At 36.2% G+C, this 20,056-nt stretch overlaps 1 protein-coding gene across 12 annotated transcripts in view; it reads right to left on the minus strand.

The window, feature by feature from the left end:
• Positions 1 to 20,056, minus strand: part of PDE4D (phosphodiesterase 4D) — a 1,533,637-nt gene that overhangs the window by 599,073 nt on the left and 914,508 nt on the right. Inside the window, exons 1-2 of one of the 12 annotated variants that reach the window (XM_031666728.1) lie at positions 16,848 to 19,394; positions 15,721 to 16,416 (exon numbers count right to left, since the gene is read on the minus strand). The exons of 9 other annotated variants lie outside the window; for them this stretch is intronic. In XM_031666728.1, coding sequence (XP_031522588.1) covers positions 15,721 to 15,767 — 47 coding nt within the window. In that variant the 5' untranslated portion in view covers positions 15,768 to 16,416; positions 16,848 to 19,394. Of the gene's footprint in view, positions 1 to 15,720; positions 19,395 to 20,056 lie in introns of those variants that run through there. 2 more of the 12 variants (XM_031666727.1, XM_031666730.1) reach the window with 2 other exon arrangements.

Genomic DNA, 20,056 nt, shown 5'->3' on the forward strand with positions numbered 1-20,056 from the left:
GGGAAGAGAATACTCTTTAATCTCAGTATTTAATCTCCTGATACTTTCTGGACATCTGAAAGTATTAATACATGCATTTCCATGAGAAATATTACTGCTTATATAATAAATAAGGATGTCATACAAAATTAACAAAGTAATAATTCAAGGACACATTCGGGTGCCAAAGAATATAGTTTTCTAATTTTTACAGGAAAATATGTAAAGTAGTATAAAATTTTCATTTGTAAATTGTGCAAACTGTGTTAGAAAAAAATGACAATGCAGATGAGAGATTTCATTGATATGCTCTTAAAATCCTGTTATTGATCCATGTAAGTCAACTCTATCAATTCCACTGATGAAGAAATAGGTATTTTAAACACAATGCTTTCAGGAGTATACAATGCTGACAAATATGCAAAAAAATTACAAAACTCCAAGAAAATCAAGTAATGAGTGCTAGCCAAACTTTTACCTGAACTAGGCTAACTCAGTGATATTATCATTGTCTTTAATGGAGAAAAATGAATAATGCTAATCTTTAGTGGACTTAGATTAAGTAATACAATGAACAGCTATAAAATTTGTGGATCAGAATTAGAGGAGGGGAAAAACACATTAATCAAGTAGACATGTTAACAAAATAATGGATTAGTCAAGATTACATTTGAATAAATTAGCAAAGCAAAAGAAATACATCAAAATATCTAATATCTAGTAACTTACAAGAGAAAAAATGCTATATATTTTACATACTAATTCATACACATGCCCAACAAATAACTACCATTTCTAGTCTGCATGTGCACCATAACATGTGTAATATATGAAACAAAAATTTGCGCCTCCCTGATGTATATTTGTATGACAATCTTTTAAGGTAACACGAGAATGAAAGAGATTCTTTTTCATGCTAGACATACAGGTTTTTAAACACATCATTTGGTTGATGTAAAGCACATTTGAAATAGGCATTAGGGACCTCAATTTAAGAACAATATATGCAAGGCTGATGTACTGGATACTTCCTAAATACTGTACTGTACAAAATACTTTGGAGCACTTAGCAATGATGAATTGGTGTGAAGACTCAGGTACTGAAAGATCATTTCCCTTTTTTTCTTGTGCCTTTTGCTTGTCTCGATTGATGCTCTGAAGAAGCCAAGGATACAGAAGGAGTGGAGAAAGCACGCAACCCAAATTACCCAAAGGAGCTGATCATAATGAACCTGAATGAAAATAGATTTTGGGGAGAGGTGGGGGAAAGTGGACATAATCTTCAATATTCTTTTGATGTGTTATGGCTTTCAAAGTTGTGATTTTTCTCAAGGTAAAGCTGTTTGATGCAGATAGACTCATCTGTCAATCAAACATCTTTTACTCATGGCCAGGTCAAATACTTGACTATTCTAGTAGTGGTATCAAACTCTTAGTGCCAATATAAAATAGCCAACTCACCTAGCCAGGGAAAAGAAATAATAAGAAAATGAAAAAATGCACTGAGTCTTTATATCCTGTATTCAGGACACAGGAAGGGGAACATCACACACCGGGGCCTGTTGTGGGGTGGGGGGATGGGGGAGGGATAGCATTAGGAGATACACCTAATGTAAATGATGAGTTAATGGGTGCAGCACACCAACATGACACATGTATACATATGTAACAAACCTGCACGTTGTACACATGTACCCTAGAACATAAAGTATAATTTTAAAAAAAAACTGCATTTTTTTATTTTGTTATTTTGTCATTGCTGTTTATGTATTTTTATTTTTGTTGTTTTGTTTTATTATCAAATAAATTGTTTTAGGTGAATAATATATAATAGCCATGTCACGCATTTCTGAAAGAACAACTTATTTCACCTGGCCCCATAAATGTAAATATTTCATAAATTCCAGAAGCTTTGGCATTCATCTACATCCGCTTTCCAGACTGCTTGCTATTTCATTATCATTTTCATGATTTTCATTTTCCTTATGAATTGAGTTTGTGCTTGAAACATTTCAAGCCTAGGGAAGCAATCTTGTGAGCTGACAGATCTTATTGGGAGCAACCTTGCTCATAATTTTGACTTCCACTTCCACTCTTAAACAACAAATATCCATGTATAGACTCAACATTTGCCTAAAAATTCAAGTCTCCTTAAGAGTCACAAAACATTGTATCGCCTTTTAAGACTGTTGCTACTACAAATGGCATAGGACACAGGATTCTAAAACCTAGTGCTATAATGGGCTACAAGTCGGGTTAAAGAAGTGAGAATGCTATGCTTTTAACTTCAAAATTTGGCAAGACATACCATTTTTAAATAAGAAACATATTTTTTATTTGGATTATCCTTTTCTTATACTATCTATTTTATTATACAATCTTTAATAGTATTTAATCAGATTTTAATGAAATCTGGTACACCGGCTTTCTTTTAATTATAAACTAACAATAGTATTTACAATTTCCAAATAACTTTCATATATACTACAATCTTCACAGAAACCCATGGGGAAAAAAGGGGACAGGAGAGGAACTAAAATATATCAAACACACTAAGTTGAGTAGTTACCATGATTTATATATCATTCCTCTTTATGCACAACTTAGGACAAATTTCTTTCTGATCTTAGTATCATAAGTAGTGTGCTTCCCTGAGCCATCAAGCTGTTTATCTAATGGACACTGGGATTTGTGTTTAAGCTTCCTGATATACCCTGGATCCTAGGAAGCTTAGTGAGAACTTTACATTCCATCTTGCATACTCCTGGACTTCATGGTCTGCTTAACTCTTGAAAGACGGAAGGCTCTCTGCCTCCCTTGATATCTAAACAAAATTGATTTGAACTTCCTAATATCATGACCAGTAAGAATCCCAAAACTCACCTCTAAATTTCTGATAATTTCCTAAAGGCTGGGCTCATTGACCTGCTTTGCCAACACAACACAGTTCATTTTGATTCACATGCCACCAACACCATCAAAATCACTTACTCAAGGTACTCTTGAGGCTTGAAGTAAGACATACATATATTAGTGGTCTTCCCAACCCTAGTAACTCCCTGTACCCTCCCCAAAACCCACCACCCCTCGATCCATGGTCAGTACGGGGAGGGATCTGTTTATGGAGTATACCCACAGTTCTCAGCCTTCAAGGCTGCTTTTCCTCATCCTCTTCTCTCTCCTAATTTCTCTGCCTCATCTCCATCATTCTCATTGGCTGTTTAGCACTAAATTCTTCTTCTGTTATGCAGAGAAGTTTTCACCCTCAGAGCACTTGAGTACCTACCTATAGTCAAATCCTCAAGAGACTTTCTTCCTATCCCAAGGGCATGTTCAAAATAGCTCTTCTAGACCAGCTGCTGTGGCTGACTCCTGTAATCCCAGCACTTTGGGAGGCTGAGACGGGTGGATCACCTAAGGTCAGGAGTTCGAGACCAGCCAGGCCAACATGGTGAAACTCTATCTTTACTAAAAATACAAAAATTAGATTGCACCTGTAATCCCAGCAACTCGGGAGGCTGAGCCAAGAGAATCGCTTGAAACTGGGAGGCGGAGGTTGCAGTGGGATGAGATCACACCACTGCACTCCAGCCTGGACAACAAAGGGAGACTCTGTCTCAAAAAAAAACAAAACAAAACAAAAAAAACCTTCTAGCAAAGACATTTCTCTTCCTTCCTCAAGAGGATTCTGGTGCCATTTGTAAAGGTAATATAATTTTTTTTCATCTATTACATACATATGTGAGTAGGAACATCATACATTATTTCTCTTTGCCCTTTCTCAACATTGTCACTATAAGTTATGCACATATAACTTTGTTGGTTGTCTTAAAAGCTGCCTGGGAAAAACAGGGTTTTAAAAATGACAAATTAAATAATGTATTATCTCACTGAATCCTTACAATAAATCTAGGTAATTGCAACTATTGTATTTTTCTCTTATAAATGAGTTAAGTGACGCTCATAAAAGGTGATTTGCTCAAAGTTAACCAGTCAGCATCAGAGTTAAATTTGAACTTAGCTCAATACATCTTTAAAGCATGGGGTCTTTCCCTTGCATTGTACTACTGGCTAAGAGAGATAGGTATGAGACCCCTCGAATATTCTATCAAAATATACATGCCACTTCCTCTTCCTACGCACTCTTCAGCCTCCAGATTTTCTTATTACTGGGTTGAGAGAATGACAGCTGATTATTTTTCCCCCACAAACTCTTGCGGTTATTTCTGATAAATGATACAACTGCCTTCCCTAATGACATTCTCCAATCCTCACCATCTCCACCACACTGGGAACTATGGCTTTTTAAAACATTGAAGTTAATTTTTCAGGATGTTCTCTGAACAAAATATATATAATGATATAGTTATTTATTTTCTTTCAATAAAACCTCATTCTATACATATATAGTGTGATTGTAACCACTATGCTAAAGAATTGATATATTTAAAAGCTAACATATAGGATATGTATGCTGGAATAATGACAGAAATTAATTAGTACTGATAATATTAATAAAAATTATCATTTCTACAATGAGATTTGAAAGGAGGAGGCCAGATGAGGCAAAGCTTTATGCTGTATTATATATAATACAAAGCCAGTACATTTTCTTGCAACTGAAGAGATATTAGGGAGATGATTTTTAGAGCTGAGTTTGACAGTAAAAGATGTATAAAAAGAACGAAGAGCCACACATAGAGGCTGGTCTACGTCTGAAGACCACATCATGTACTGTGATGAAAAGTAATTAAAATGAAACATCAATGCTATAGATGCAGAAAGGGGCATAATCAAGCATCAGAGCCAGCTGTGGAGATAATTTACAGACTTTTGTCTTACCAGCAAGATAAAACATACACATCTTCAAGGAAAGAAAGATTCCTATATGAAAGTGAATGAGCTAGTTACTAGTTTTGAAGAAACAGTCTTAGATAAGGTGATTTATAGCAATAGCATTTAGATTTTGCAGATACCCACAATTCGGCAGGATGGCTGCTTTTGCAAATCCAGTTCAACTCTCCCAAGTGCCAGAAATCAAGACATGTGTGAATTATTTATGCTCAAGATGACAGTTTTTATAGAAATCTTATCTATCCCCCCAAAAACATGGACTATCACCTAAAAACCTGAAATTAATATTAAAAGCCATAAATTCTCAGGACACAATTCTGGAAAAGTAATGTTTACGCTAAAATATTTTATTGAGCACCTACTATATGTCAGGCACTGTGCTAAGAACTGAGAATCTAATGAAGCAGGGCCTGAGTAAGACAGTCATAAACAGAAAATCCATCCTGTCTAAGGTAGGCACTGACTCAACATGGGAGGGCACATCAGGCGATTCTTGCTGAGGCTTGAGAGATGCAGAGGAATAAACTATCCCTCATAATTCAAACTTAACCCAAGGTATTGTCCCTGTATTTACTGAACAAGAATGTGATATAGAAGTGGCAGTTTAGACCTCCAAGCAACCTATAGTTAATGGGTAAGATCTAGGTTGGAACTGGCCTGCCACTGATTACCCTAGGCAACCTGGTTAACCATTCACAGCTAGTTGCCTAATCTGTACTATAACAATATTTATTGGATACTTACTGAGTGACAGGTGTTCTAAGCACTAGACTGGTTTTCTCATTTAATCTTCACAGCAACCCCATGAAATGAGAACTATTTATTGTCCCTATGTTACAGATCATGGAGAGGTTAGATAAGTGACTCAAGGTTGCACCCTTAGTAAGTAGATAACAAGCCCTTGTTGAAGACTTGGGGGATGATTAAGTAAAATAATGTCTATGAAAAAATTATTCTACACCTGGAATGGATAACCTTTTAAATGTGATAGTTATTATCTTTATTATTTTTTATAGCACAAGCCCCCTACCTTATCTCAAAACACAGCACAATAACATTATTTGAAAAATATAAAAGGTTATTTAATTAAAATTTCCCCTGACAATTTAATTTTTATTTATCATTCTTTTCTGTACACACAATTATTTATTAGGAAAAAATTTTAAAAGTACCTATTAAGTGCAACACTACGCTGGATATTGTGGTATAAAGTAGAAGAAAGTAGTCAAGGTGGCTACCCCAATGAATAGAACAGATTATAATGTTACTACCTGGTCTCAGAGGCTAGCTTGGTCTCAAAAAGTTCTTTGAAGCAAAAGGCTGTGTGCAGTGAAGACCTCGCAGAATGTGGCCACCCTTTCAAATGATGACATCCTGAGGCAACTTAGCATTTACCCACTCTCAAAAATCAAATCTGGCATGGATTATTTTCTAAAACATAGGAGTCTTCCCACAAATATTTTCTTCTTTTAAAATTTACACACGCAAAGGTTTAAGGCTTCAATGCTTTACTTTAGGACTTGTAAGAGGTCGCTTTCACTGATCTCAATACCACTATGGTTTTCCCAGTTTGCCCACTGTCAGTTTGCTAGTTAGGGACTCTCCATCATTATGCCAATTATTTGTTTTAAACTTACTGAGCAACCCAATGACAGGGTTCTTAAGACTGAGAACTTCATACCATGTTATTTCCTTAAATTAAATTGAGAATATATGAAAAAGGAAGGGCCTGAGACCTTTATCAAGAGAAGAGTTGGGAAGATATGAGAAATGTACAGACTGCATATGGAATGTGTTTTCTTAAATACTGTGGATATCAGCATTAATGGGCATAAAGTTGCTGTCTTCCCCATGAAAAAGGCTGCCATTTAAAGTTAGGTTTTGTGGAGAAGGAATTAAGCAAAATACCCAAGGTAGACAGGCTAAGGATTTTCTATAGGAGAGGCCAAATACTTGAGAAACGCATCAGAGCTCAGGCCTGGAGTCATGTGTCGATTTATGTGTGATTTCTCTGCATTACCTTTAATGGAAGAACAATTATGCCTGAAGAAGACAGAAATGAGTAAATTAACTAGATAAGATATAAGATCATAGATTTTTATAGCACCTTAGTGATTAGTTAAGTCAACCTTCTCATTTTCATATTTAGAAAAGAAAAATATGGAAACTCAAGGGAGAGAAAGGATGGAGTTCCCTGACAAGCGACTAAGAGTTCTTAGAATCTTATTTAGAGTTTTAGAGCCACAGCAAAAATTCTACAAAGAAAGCTCTTTATAAAGTGGTGAGCACTGAATGCTGACAATAATAGTGGAAGCTCTGCTGAGATGATTAGAAGAGATGAAAGGAATTCATAATATCGGCTAAAGTCACAGTATCCTCCAGGGTTTATTCTCATGACCTAGAAAATTATAAGGCTATTTAATAATATCCCTTAACTTACATACTTTATTTGTCATTTTCTCCTATTTATCTTGGAGACATAAAAGAGAATTTAAATGTATAAATATTTAAACTGGGTTATATCAGTTCTGGTTAAAGTCATATTATGTTTCCTTATTTCCAGTACATATCTCAGAGACTGGTGACACTTTCAAGTAAGCTTCACAGAGGTTTTGAAGAAACTTTTGTAAAAGCAGGTTACATATATATGGATTTGTGACATTCTAACATAAACCACAGAAAGGTTCCTATTTAAAAGGGAGCAAAGCTGAATCATTTTGCCTTTTCTTCCCACTGTGATTTTTATTCATTTGAAGATAAAATTCAAAGCAAACATCTTAAAGCTTCTGTTTGTCACCCAAGAGTTATTTCAAGGCAGCATAGGAAATCTCACATTTTCAAAATCAGGTCATGAAAATGGAACTGCAGTCTAATTAATATGTTCATAAATCAGTTTCCACCACCACCAAATAAAACAACAACAACAACTAAGATCAACTCTGCATTCTTTGGAATCCAAGAAACACAATCCATAGGAGAAATTCTCATCACAAAACAGTTTCAAATTTAATAATTAAGAATGGTAACGTTTCTGTCACATCTCTACTCATTTCCCCCGACATAATACTTTGTGTATATAATTTCTGAAGTTTCAGAGAGTAAAACGTCCTTTATTGACTGGATAGATTCATTCAACATCACTGACCTTTTTCCAACTTGTTTGACTTTCTTGTACTCTCTCTTCAGTAACCTTTCCAATTCCTCCTAGTAGCTGTCCCATCATCTTACTAAGCTCCTTCACCTGCTTCTCCCTTGTCCTCTTTCTGAGATGTGATCTTGAATTCTATTTAATACTTCCCAGAGAAAACACAGGGCATAAAACAAAAACTCCCTCAGGCACTCCTTCCACCTACCTAATCTCCACATTATCTGCATTCTCCCTCCTTTCCTCCCTCCTATCTCAGAGGGTGTCATGTCCACACGTTTCCCAGCTCTATACCAGAATAATTCCTTAGGGAGGTGCTTCCTACTCTTAAAAGTACTTGGTGTTCTTTACTAGCTACTGTGTTTTTCTCCTCTCCTTCTCCTCTGTCCTCCTCTTCTTCTCCTCCTCCTTCGTTCTTATGCAAAATTTTGAAACAAGTAGTTTGAACAACTTTTCTCTGCTTTTATTACTCCTGAAATATAACTTACCCCCAGACACTCCCTTAAACCACTCTCTGATGTATTATCAGTAACTACTAATTCCCAAATCCATCAAATATATTTCCACTTTGAAACTTAAGGTATTTGGATCAAGTCAGTTAAGTTGTTTCTCCTTCTGACTCCTGTAACACCTTGTATATATCTATATTAATATGCTCCATACTATACTGTAATTATTTGTTTCTGTGGCTGTTCTCCTTACTAGTTTGAGTATCTCCAAGGTAGGACTCTTATCACATTCATTTGGGCATCCCCTATGAATAAATAAATAAGTGTCTTCCGCCTGTTCCATTATAATTCACTAACCATGACATTTTTCAGCAACTCAGATACTGGGCTATATGATGACTAAAATGCTTCTTTGACTGGCAAGTAGATCTGATTTCAGATAATACTAATATTCTTTACTTGCACACAAAATAAAGTTTAAAGACATACAATTAGTTGAATATTTTGAAGAAAGTAACAATCATGGCAGCAAAACCTAAAATGTGGACGATCTTTTACTGTTGGCAAAGCATTCTCAAAACCATTTCGTCTGTCACAAAGTAAAGCTGGAGCCCTTATCAAAGCAGGACCAGAGATAGGCAGTTTGAACAGGGCTCAACAACGCCCCGCAGAGATGGTGAATAGAGTTGAATTCATCTATACTCCACACACCAAGTGTGTACCCAGAGGAAAGGGTGATTTTTGCTTTGGACAGAGGTTCTATCCATTCACCAAGTACTGTAGTTTGCATTTCTACTTCATCTGTTCAAAGTGTGGCACCTTTCCTAACACATTGTCCAGAGAGGCACTTTTTACTGAAAGGGTCCTATAGGCCACAGTGAACTTGGAAACAGAGTTCACCACAAATTCCTTTTAAATTTTTCATTCTGAGAAAACAGAGAAAGAGCTGCTGATACAGTCTAAGTATAGGTCATTGTTCTGATACTAAAGGGAAGAGTTTCTCAAGGAAAGGTTATTCACATTCAGTAGGCATCCTACATACTTAGCCAGGTTGCTAAATAACAGGGTAAATCTACTTATTTTCTCTGGTCTACTGCTAATGTAATTTTCAAAAAGATCCATAAACAAGAGTGCTAAGTCATCTGCTACAAGAACAATATGGTGAATTTAAAAGATATTGGGCTCTAAAATCAGGCCAGACCTGGTTTTGAGCTTCCCTAGCAATAGGTACGTGAACTTCAGCAAGCTATCTAATCTCTGTGAGCATTACCTTCCTCATCTGCAAACAGAGATTGGATGAGAAATTCTCAGAAAGTTATATTGCCATTCAAGGATGTAACTTATGTGAAAACATATGGCACGCAGAGGAGTGTTCAACAGTGTTGATCTCTTCCATGAAGAATACAATAGTTATACAAGAGATTGTGGCATGTCATTGTCAACATTCTAATACATTTTTCTTCTTTTATTGTTTCGAGACAGAGTCTTGCTCTGTTGTCCAGGCTGGAGTGCAGTGGCATGATCATGGCTCATTGTAGCCTCAACCTTCTGAATTGAAGAGCTACTCCCACCTTAGCCTCCCTGAGTAGCTGGGACCACAGGCATGAACCACCATGCCTGGCTACCTTTAAAAACATATACAGAGAGACAGGGTCTCACTACTTTGTTCAGGCTGGTCTCTAATAAATTGTTATTACCAATGTGCCGTGAGATTTTCTTTAATAGCCTACTTCTTAACATGAAGTGGGTAAATATCTTCTGTGATAGTTTTCAACAGCAGTAAAAACTCAAAGAGCTTTCACAAGGTCACACAAAACATTAACATTCCAGAAGTTGAATTAGAAACCTGGAGTGCGTTTTTAAATTTTTTTTTTTTTTTTTTTTAGTTTATTTATGTTTCCAGCCAACAGCCTGATTATGTAGACTCTAGATTATCTATCTTTGAAATCATATATAGAGAGACATATATGTATAAATTTTACACAACATAATCCCTAGTTGCAATATAATGCCTTGGTTATGTTTATAGGCTGGTACTTCTCAAACAACAGGAAATGTCATCTAATAGTCCATCAAGTTATGAGCAGTTGCAGCAGTTATGGCTTGGAGACATTATTGAGCTACTGCAAAAATGTAGATAATGCTATAGCTAGACAGAGTACTAATGAGCATTAACGTTTGTGCGATATGATTGAAAGACGAGAGAAAAGGATGAGGGATTTTTTTAAAAAGGAACATTCGACCTATGGCAAGTAAAAAACTGGTTGTTTAGTTTTTTTGGGTTCTTCTTTGCATCTCAAAATTTGAAACTATTTTCCATTTTCCTTTACTTGCGTATTTTTCTCTGAACCCAAATATGTCAACATTAGTGTAAGTAACTCAATAATAGTCAACTAAAAGGAAGAGGCAAAAAGGAGTGGAAAGTGAAGAATTTAAAAGAAGCCAAAACATCATACATTCTTAGTAAATAATTTTCATATGATGAGGAATAATTTCTTATTTTTTTCCTTTTGTAAGATTTCTAAGACCTCCCTGGCTTATGTCACTCAGTCCTCTGAAGATGTAACCTCACAGCGATTTAAAGTGCACAAACTATTTTACTATAACAGAAAGGCTGCTAGAACTAAAGACTACTTTTCATTTCCATAAGTTGTAAGCACATTGATATTACTAACAACAACTTTGCTCCTCTATCATAGCATTCTTAATCAAATTATTTTTAAAAACACTAAAACATAAAAATGAACATTTGTATTTTCATTTTTAAATTCGAAGGTATTACTAGAAAAAATCAAGGGGCATACAGCTGAAGACAGTAAAATAGAAGGCCAAGAGAAAAGTTTTATGTTTAATAGGATCGACAGCTCCTATAATGGAAAATCTTTGCTACATTATATCTAAGCCTGAATTTCTGCCTTAAACAATGGCTGACTTTACTATTGAGCCCTAGGGGTTTGTGAATGAGATGAGTTTGTATAATTATGAGCTCCATCTAAACTTTATTGGTCCTAAGTGTTTACAAGTAAATTGTATTTGGCCCTAACAGGAATTCAGAGTTAAGCTAGGAGTCTGGTATTTATATTTTAGAATTTCTGGATAGTTCTGTAACCCAGAGGAAGGGATGTTAAAGAAGCAAGGTCAGCTATTACCTGCAATTTCACTGGAAAACAAGCAGACACTGCAATAATTTTAAGTTGACTAAAATGAGCAAAGCTCCATTATCTTAAATGAGACTTGATACGTCATTTCCTTCAATGTGTACATAGTCATCAAACTCAGTATTGCTCCCACCCACTAAAATTCTAATAAAATAAAATGTATTGGTCAAAACACAAACTCTGGAAAATGCACTTCTGGATTGAGTTTCTGTAGTTTCAATGTATGAAGAGAAGAAAACCTTAAAAGATGAAACTCTATGAGGCTAGATAGGAAGGATTATCTTTTCATTAGAAGGCAGGCCATCTTGCCTTTCTCTGAATATATATTCATTATATTAATAGACTTAAACATATATACATGCAAATTATGAACATATATATGAACATATTATCAATATACTGATTTATATCTTGCTTCATTCCATAAGGGATTTAGATCAAAACAGAATAAAATAATATGAGTTAGTTTATGAATTGAATGCTTGGTCTATAGAGGAACAATCAATTAACTTTCTAGACTAAACCTTATAGAAACTGATACCTGGAAAAGGACAGTCTAACAAAAGAATTTAGGGTCCTAGAAGAAAGAAAAAAGATGCCTCCATGTTGACTGAAAGTGCTAGAGTAATCTCATTTTGTCTCTTCACTGGAGTTACCTCTCAGTATCACAAAGATAGTTTAAAACATTTAGATGTCCTACCTTTAAAAATTAAACCCTAAGCACCAAATAAGCAAATCATTAATCACCTTCCACAATCACTAATCCAAAATCTTCCTCTGGTGTCGTCAGAGGGGCCCTCCATGGCAGCATTCCACAGCCTCTCCTAGCCAGGGCCTTCAGCTTCTATCTTCCACTGTCCTTTTAGCCATCTGAATCCATCATTAAAAGGATGCAAAGGTATTTAAATAAAATGCCCTCCTAAAATGTTTAACTGTGAAATTCAATTGCATTCAATATAGCCTTAATGTTTCTGGCATGAAATTAGAGTATTTTTACAAATAAGATTATAAAAACGTATTATATATATTTTAAGTAAGGCAAAAAGCTGAACATGTTAGTCACACTGTGTTATGTCATGTTAGACCCTGGCATGTGATTCCAGGTCATAATGCTTCTAAAGAGTCCTCTTAATTGCTGCTAGATGAAATTTGAATTCCTAGAAAGCTGACTTGCATTTCCCTTCTTTCGACCATGCCATACTTGTTCCTGAATGCCAGGCTCTCCATTCTCACAACTAGCCAGAAGAAAAAATAAGAAGAGCTATATAGTACTTATCTATCCAGTGAGGCAAACCCTTATCTTTGTTTGGCTTGGCAGTAAAAAGGCTGAAAAGTGTAATGGAAAGAAGCCTTCGCAATAAAATCCACCAGCAAATATTTCTAATGTAGCTTCAAAGAAGAAAGACACATTCTTCATACCACTCTTTTAGCACTGAAGGGGTAGTGTTCTATTAAGCCAAGTAATAGGACCACTTATTAACTTTAACTCATAACTGATAAACGGTGAATTTGTAATACTATTGCTCAACAATCAACACACCAGTCCTAGGGCAGGAGGATGAGAGTCCAAGTAGGGACTGTGTGCATAGGCTTCTATTTCAATCACTACTTCTGGTAAACTTTTGAAGACGACCCTAGACCTCCTGTGTCTCAGCTTTTTCTCATTCTTGCTTTCCTCAAAAAGCAGGAGAGAAAGAGGACCAGCACATGCCAAGTCCTGCGTCTCCAAAGGGTATAGAGCCTTTCTAGACATAAGCTAGGGCTCGTGAAACCAAAGCACGTATCTCTTTTACAATGTTCATTATTCCTTAGCATTGGTCTGTTGCCAACTTCTGATCTGCCCCTTCATGAAGAAAAGGACCTAAATGTGAGAATGAGGATAGGGGGAGTCTTTGGAGATGAAAAGAGCAATTTAGCAAGCCCTTTATTCTAAGCACGATAATTCATGAGCCTGAAATCTCACCCTACACGGGATCTTACAGTAGGACAAAGGGAAAGAAGGTTTTCTGTCAACAAACCCCTAGAATCTCTTACTGCAGTATTGGAAGGGGAGGCTATAAATAAGAGGAAAACAACAACAATTGGGAAAGTCAAGAATCAAGCAAAAGATTAATTAGGTCACCTGGAAAAAAACCACCACCTCCTTCCTTTGAGTCCAACATCATATTAATGAATCCTTTTAAGAGGCCTGGGAAGAGTAGTTATACAGAGCACTAACATTCTACATTGGTTCAGTTTGGTCACAACAACAACAACAGATTGGTATGGCATGCAGTGAAACAGATGAAGGGTTACCTAGTTCCAGGGACAAAAGAAAACCACCAGGACTCTCAACTTCTCCATTCAGCTTTCAAACATATGTGTTACAGATCTAGAGGAGCATGAATAAGCAAATTTGCATTCTTTCCAAAACTACAGAGTTGAATAGCTTATTTCTTTCAAGTCGAAAGTATAGGTGAGGCTAATGCAACAAAAAGTGGTTATAATGGCAGGCATTCAAAGAGTACATGGATCCTATGTATTACAACATAAACAAATGGGCTCAAACAACAGAACTTAGGTAGAACAAAAACTGTTGCTTTGTAGCAAGGTACACGTGATAGAAAGGAGACTGGTAATTTCCCCTCCCAAGCAAATCTTAAGAGGTATAAAATGAACTTTGAAGAAAAGCATAAGGCATAGAAGAAAAAATATTGACAAATGCCTACTATGTGCCAGGAACTGTTTCCAGGATCTTTTAATCTCAAGATTAAAGACTATTGATGTGAATTTGTCTGTAAGAATAATGAGGACCTCACTGCTGATGCCTGACCCTCGCCAACAGAACAAGCAAGGTGATGGCACCAAGGCTCCCCCTGACTAGGAAACTCTGGTGATGCAGTTGGAAGTGGGCCACCGAGGTTTGCAAGCATGTCACCCAAGCACTCTAGAGACTGGGGATAGTAGCTCTGGTCAGCAAACAAGGTAGATACGCCACAGCATCGACTCTGGATGGATCTGGTGATGTTAGAAAATAAGCACCTGCATAGAGTGGGAGAGGATGTCTCCCATCCTTCTCTGCAATGGATTTTTTAGCTGAAAGCCGAAAACTCCGTAACAAACCAGCAGGTGATTTTGGTGGTACCTTAAGCTCTCAGGGAGCTTTCATTTGAGACACTGTCATAAAAGCAGTTGGAAAACCTTCAGAAACCTATATTTAGATATCTATTATTCATCCAGAGTCCAGCCAGAACATTTACCTGAAAGATATACTTTCAAAATCAGACGCACTGCATATCCAAAACAACCCATGTTAGCAGACACAAAGCCTTAACATGTGCCTTTATTATGCATTGACAAAGTTTCTATGAAAGTCAGAATCCAGCTGACCCAAAAGGTAAGGCAAAAACAAGCAATTTTAAAATAATGACCTTTTGCTCTTATAAATACCCTCAGCAATGAGTTCCTATACACATTTAATCATAAACTCCAGCAAGAAATGGCACATGATATCACATGTCCAGGGACCTTAATGTATTGCATTGAACCTTAATATATGACCAAATATCAAGGCACAAAGCAAGTTCTATGAGAGCCTGAGCACTTCCTGATTCATATGTTAGAATTCTACTAGAATTCTACTGCTTCATTCTGGTAGAAATATTTCTTGAATACCTAAAATATTCTTAACTGTGAGGCACCAACACATTTTCATATTATTTTAAAATTGAGTCAACATTCTGTTTCCCTTAACCTTCTTTTGGAAATTCAGACAAATTGATATATCAGAAATTCATGTGTGCCCTTCCCCAGGGAATTTTCAAATAAAAATAGCAAAACAACAAAAAACAAACCCTAAGCCCCACCTTTTAAAAAATTTATTAAATTGTTGCCATTCTCAAAGTTTTTTTTTTTTCCTCCATGAAATAGTAGCAATTTAAATGTTCTCAAGTCCTCACGCTTGACTTATCTGGGGATGCTTCATATTAACAAAGTAATTTTTATTGCATAACCATTACTTTCTCAGACAATATTCGGTATTGCACAGTTTACTTTTCATTCTCACTTGATACCAATACTCTAGTTCAAGACAAATCCTCATCTGGTACCTTATAATTCTGAGTTTTACAAACTGAAGGGAATATTGATTACTCACCATATCCAGGAATGCCTTCTAAAGGGAAAATTATTCACGTGCATCATGTTCGCAGATCTTCTGTCATTAATATTTTTCTTGTCTCCTATGTTACATGTAGTGATTTTTACAGATGAATTCCAACTCTATTGTTTGAGCAGCTATCGTGGGCAATTATTGCAACAAGTATTGAATTCCAAAAGAAAACACAAAATTTCCCCCCACCAATAAAAACAAATTCCAGTTACAAAAGGCCTTCCAGGATTTGAAAAAAGAAACATCACAGAGCACTGCAGGTATGGGTCCATCCATTTAGGTTCCACTAGTTAGTCAACACACTAAAATAACCAGTTCAACTACTAATCCTAAATGGTGGCAAATATTGTCCTGGTAAAATCTAACCGCCTTGAGTGTAAATTAATGCATCCTTAAGGAAGGACTCTGGAATGTGAGAAGAAAGGCGTCAAAAGACAGTTTCTTGATATCCTTGTTAAAGAAGTGTTAGAAGGGAAATGGAAAACTTCAGGTTGCTTTGCCATGCTGTCCTTTAGAAATGAATATTGCTTTTTCTTCTTTCTTAGGCACATATTCATGTGTGGTCACTTTAACGCAGTGCTACCTTCTGAGACGTGTCGGACAAAGGCCTGGGCAGAGGGGCTACAAACCATGTATCACCAAAGCCAACTTCTTTCCCAGATTTCAGAATCGCTGGTTCAACTGCAAAAGTAGGAAGGCAACGAGTAATTTCTGCTTTGCAGGACAAGATTACCATTAACTACCATCATGACTTCAGAAGGTGCTGTCACGATGAAATTCCTTTCTGTTGCCTAACCCCATAATAAGGCTGCCTGTTCTCTTTAAGTAAAATGACTAAGCTATTGATCTTTTCGCTGCAGAATCCCCTTTAATTTGTTATTATCAAAACCATGTGGGAGCGTTTCATATTTTGCCTTGGAAAGAAAATGAATTTCACAGCTGCAAGTCAGACGTTGTCTAAGAATTTCTTCCCCCGATGTCTTTCTTTTCTCTTTTTTTTCCCTCTCTCTCTCAATCTCTTTTTTCACCCCAAATTCAGTTTTCCAATAGGTGTCATTTATTCTGATGCTCTGACATCTTCTGAAAGATTCTCATGCCCAAGCTATACAGACCTTGCATGCTTTTAAAACACAATGGCAACAGGCTCCTGCTGGAGTCCCCCAGCGCCGAATTTCTAGCAGAACCTTTGGAATCCTCGCAGCCGCCTTGTCTGCCCTGGGCTGTGCCGCCCCAGCTCTGATCAGCTCAGGACACTTGCAGGCTCCGTGGTACTGTACATTAACTCTGCAGCAGCCTGGCTCGGCTGCAGAGACTGCTGTCTGACAGGGGATGTGCTGGCGTCAAGGGGGCCCTCTAGGTGGGTTCCCAGACATTGCAGAGCCACACACTCCTTGCTAGCCTCCAAGGAAGAGCAAGCAAAAGGGGTTAAAGGAATAGCTCGCTCTGGAAGAGCAGATTTCTTTCAGTAAGTAATTACCAGGAAAGAAAAGCTAAACAAGGAGAAGCCTGTAAAACACCTCGCAGGGAAATTACGCCTTGAACAAATACGGAGGGAGGATTTTTTGTTTGCTTGTTTTCCTTTTTACCCAATGAAAAAAAAAGGGAATAAAATAAGTCCAGAGATAATTTGCAAATGATAGAGTTTGGTGGATTTGACTCCTTAAAAAAAGAATACTGGGGTGGGGAAGCCTTACTTACTTGATGATTTGTAACCATGTAGCTGCAGATGACCACATGGTGATTTTTGGACAGGAAATCCTATGGAAGCCAGTTCTGCAGAAGTCAGTTATACTTCAATTGCAATTGCGCATGCCATAAAACTGCTCATTTGATTAGGGGGTGTGTAGATATGAGGAATGCTGAGATAAAACGTTGCAATCCCTATCATTGATGTTTTGCATTTCCTCATGCTTGCTCCTTTGTTGCAAAAATTCTGTTCAATAATCCCCCAAAAGCACCCCATCACTGTTGATGCCATTTTGGAGCAAGAATAAAATAGTAAACTCTTGTAATAGTAGGTTGGCACTTAAATGGTATTTGTTTGAAATCAGTGGGAGAATGGACTTTGCAGTAGAAGTATACTCAACATTAATGTACCACTTTTAACTTAGGTGTTTAAAAAGCCTGTTATGCAATTGCTTAATATTAAATGGAATACTGGCAACACTTAATATAACATGCTATTATCTTCACTTAGGATTTCCCCAGTGAGGTCCTGTCATTGCAGAAAATATTACCCAAGATTGGGTGGAGGGCATGTCCCATAAATTCAAAACCTAGTATAAAGAAAACTAATCTTAAAAACCACCATAATTGGGGGAATTTTCATTTTGATCGAAAGATGATCCTAATAGGAGTATTCCTAGGAGGAAGAAGAACTGGGTGATTCCTTAAAAGCAATTTGGACTTGGAGGTTCAGAATGATGCCACTGCACCATAAAAGAATCTTGAGAATATTTGTTGAGATTTCCTGTAGCCTAGGCAGTGTCCTCATGACCTCTTTTGGCTAAAGGGACTACATCTCTTCCATAAGGTCATTTGTAATCTGGCCCAGAAAACTTCAGCCTACATTGTTTTTAACAAGCTTTGAATGTTTTGAATGAAGTAATTAAAATTTTGATGTTATATTAGATATTTAAATATTATTATTTAAGAGCTAGGAACTTTTATAATGCCCCAGGTCCCATTCTAAGAGAGTTACAGTATTACCCCATTTAATCCACACAACAACACTATGAGTTAAGGACTGTTACTAGCCCTGTTCTCCAGATGAGGCTATTGAGGCACTCAGATATTAAGTAGCCTGTCTGAGGTTAAATATCTAGTGATTCACTATCTGAATCAAGGAAGTCTGGCTCCAGAGCCTGTACACATTACCACAATATTCTAGCACCTCTATAATCATAATGCCACCTTGTTATACTTTCATACTTTCTAAAATATTATTGTTATATGTATTATTTTAGCATCACAGAATTATGCTGAGGAGATTAAGAAATTTATTATGCCCATTTTAGAGAGGCCAAAAAGGTTGTATTTGTTCATTATCAGGCATCCTGTGAGCCGTAGACCTGGAAGAGAATTCAAATTATTTGACTCTGGTTAGTGATCTTTGATAATGATGATTATAATGATGGGTTTTAATTATTTTAAAACTAACATTTAGTCCTTATACTATACAAGAGAGTAGGTCTCCATGGAAAGTAGCAAATGCAAAGATTTTTTAAAAAGATGTAAAAATATATTTTCCTTTGTAATGAACATGATTTATCTGACATTATTTTCTTAGTTCATTCTATTCTACTCTGTTCATATGTCAAAGTGTCACCTATGGGTGATAGGATAGTAAGAATATATCTGAGTCTTTCTCTACTACCACACAGTCCAACACCCAATACTTGTTAGCTACATTTCCAATTGTGGGCAATGATATAAGCAAAGCACTTTATAAATAAAATATAAATGATTTGGTCATTAAACTACTATATATACTTAAACTAAGGGGATATTTTAGCTGAATATTTTTAAAGTGAATTTCCCTTGGATTTTCATTTTTATTTTTATACATGCAACTGTCTAGAATAAAGTCTAACAAATTAGAACAAAAGGAAACACAACTGAGAAACTATGATAAATAACAGAAAAGCCAAATTTCTGCTTGAAAGATAGCAAAGAAAAAAAGTAATTTATTTCACAGTTTAGAGAATCAAGACTACATATTATTAAACAATCCAAAATTGAATATTTTTGCAGACTCAAGGCAACAAATGCAAAAGAATAGACTTGCTTAGAAAATAGAAATAACTCATTCCCAGCATTTTATTCCATTTATATTAGAAAGAGGGTCTTAAGAGTTATGTCCACTAATTTATACGCTGATACTTTAAAAATTTAATACTTCCTAAATGTATGGCCTTCAAGAAATAACAGTTAGGCAGAACTAATAGGTTTGTAATTTAAAAACAAGTTGTCAAAAATGAAAAAATGTTGTTGAGCTAGGGTAATGCTAATCTATTTTGTTACACTAAAAGATAATCATCCTTTCATGAAACTTTTAAGAAATACTAGGAAGCCAGTTTTGGTTGCTCATGCCTGTAGTCCTAACTACTTGCAAGGATGAGGCAGGAGGATAACTTGAGCCCAGTTCAAGACCAGGCTGGGAAACACAGACTCTGTCTCTAAAAAAATTAAAAAGAAATATCAGGAGTAATCATAAAAGATTATCTTTATGGCTAATCTCAGCCCCATTAATTTTATCAATACAGGAGTACGAATTATTAGCAGGGTACCATACATTGGCATAACCTCAGTGAAGTCCCTA

The sequence above is a fragment of the Papio anubis genome, chromosome 5, assembly GCF_008728515.1.
Source record: "Papio anubis isolate 15944 chromosome 5, Panubis1.0, whole genome shotgun sequence".
In the NCBI taxonomy this organism is placed as follows: Eukaryota; Metazoa; Chordata; class Mammalia; order Primates; family Cercopithecidae; genus Papio; species Papio anubis.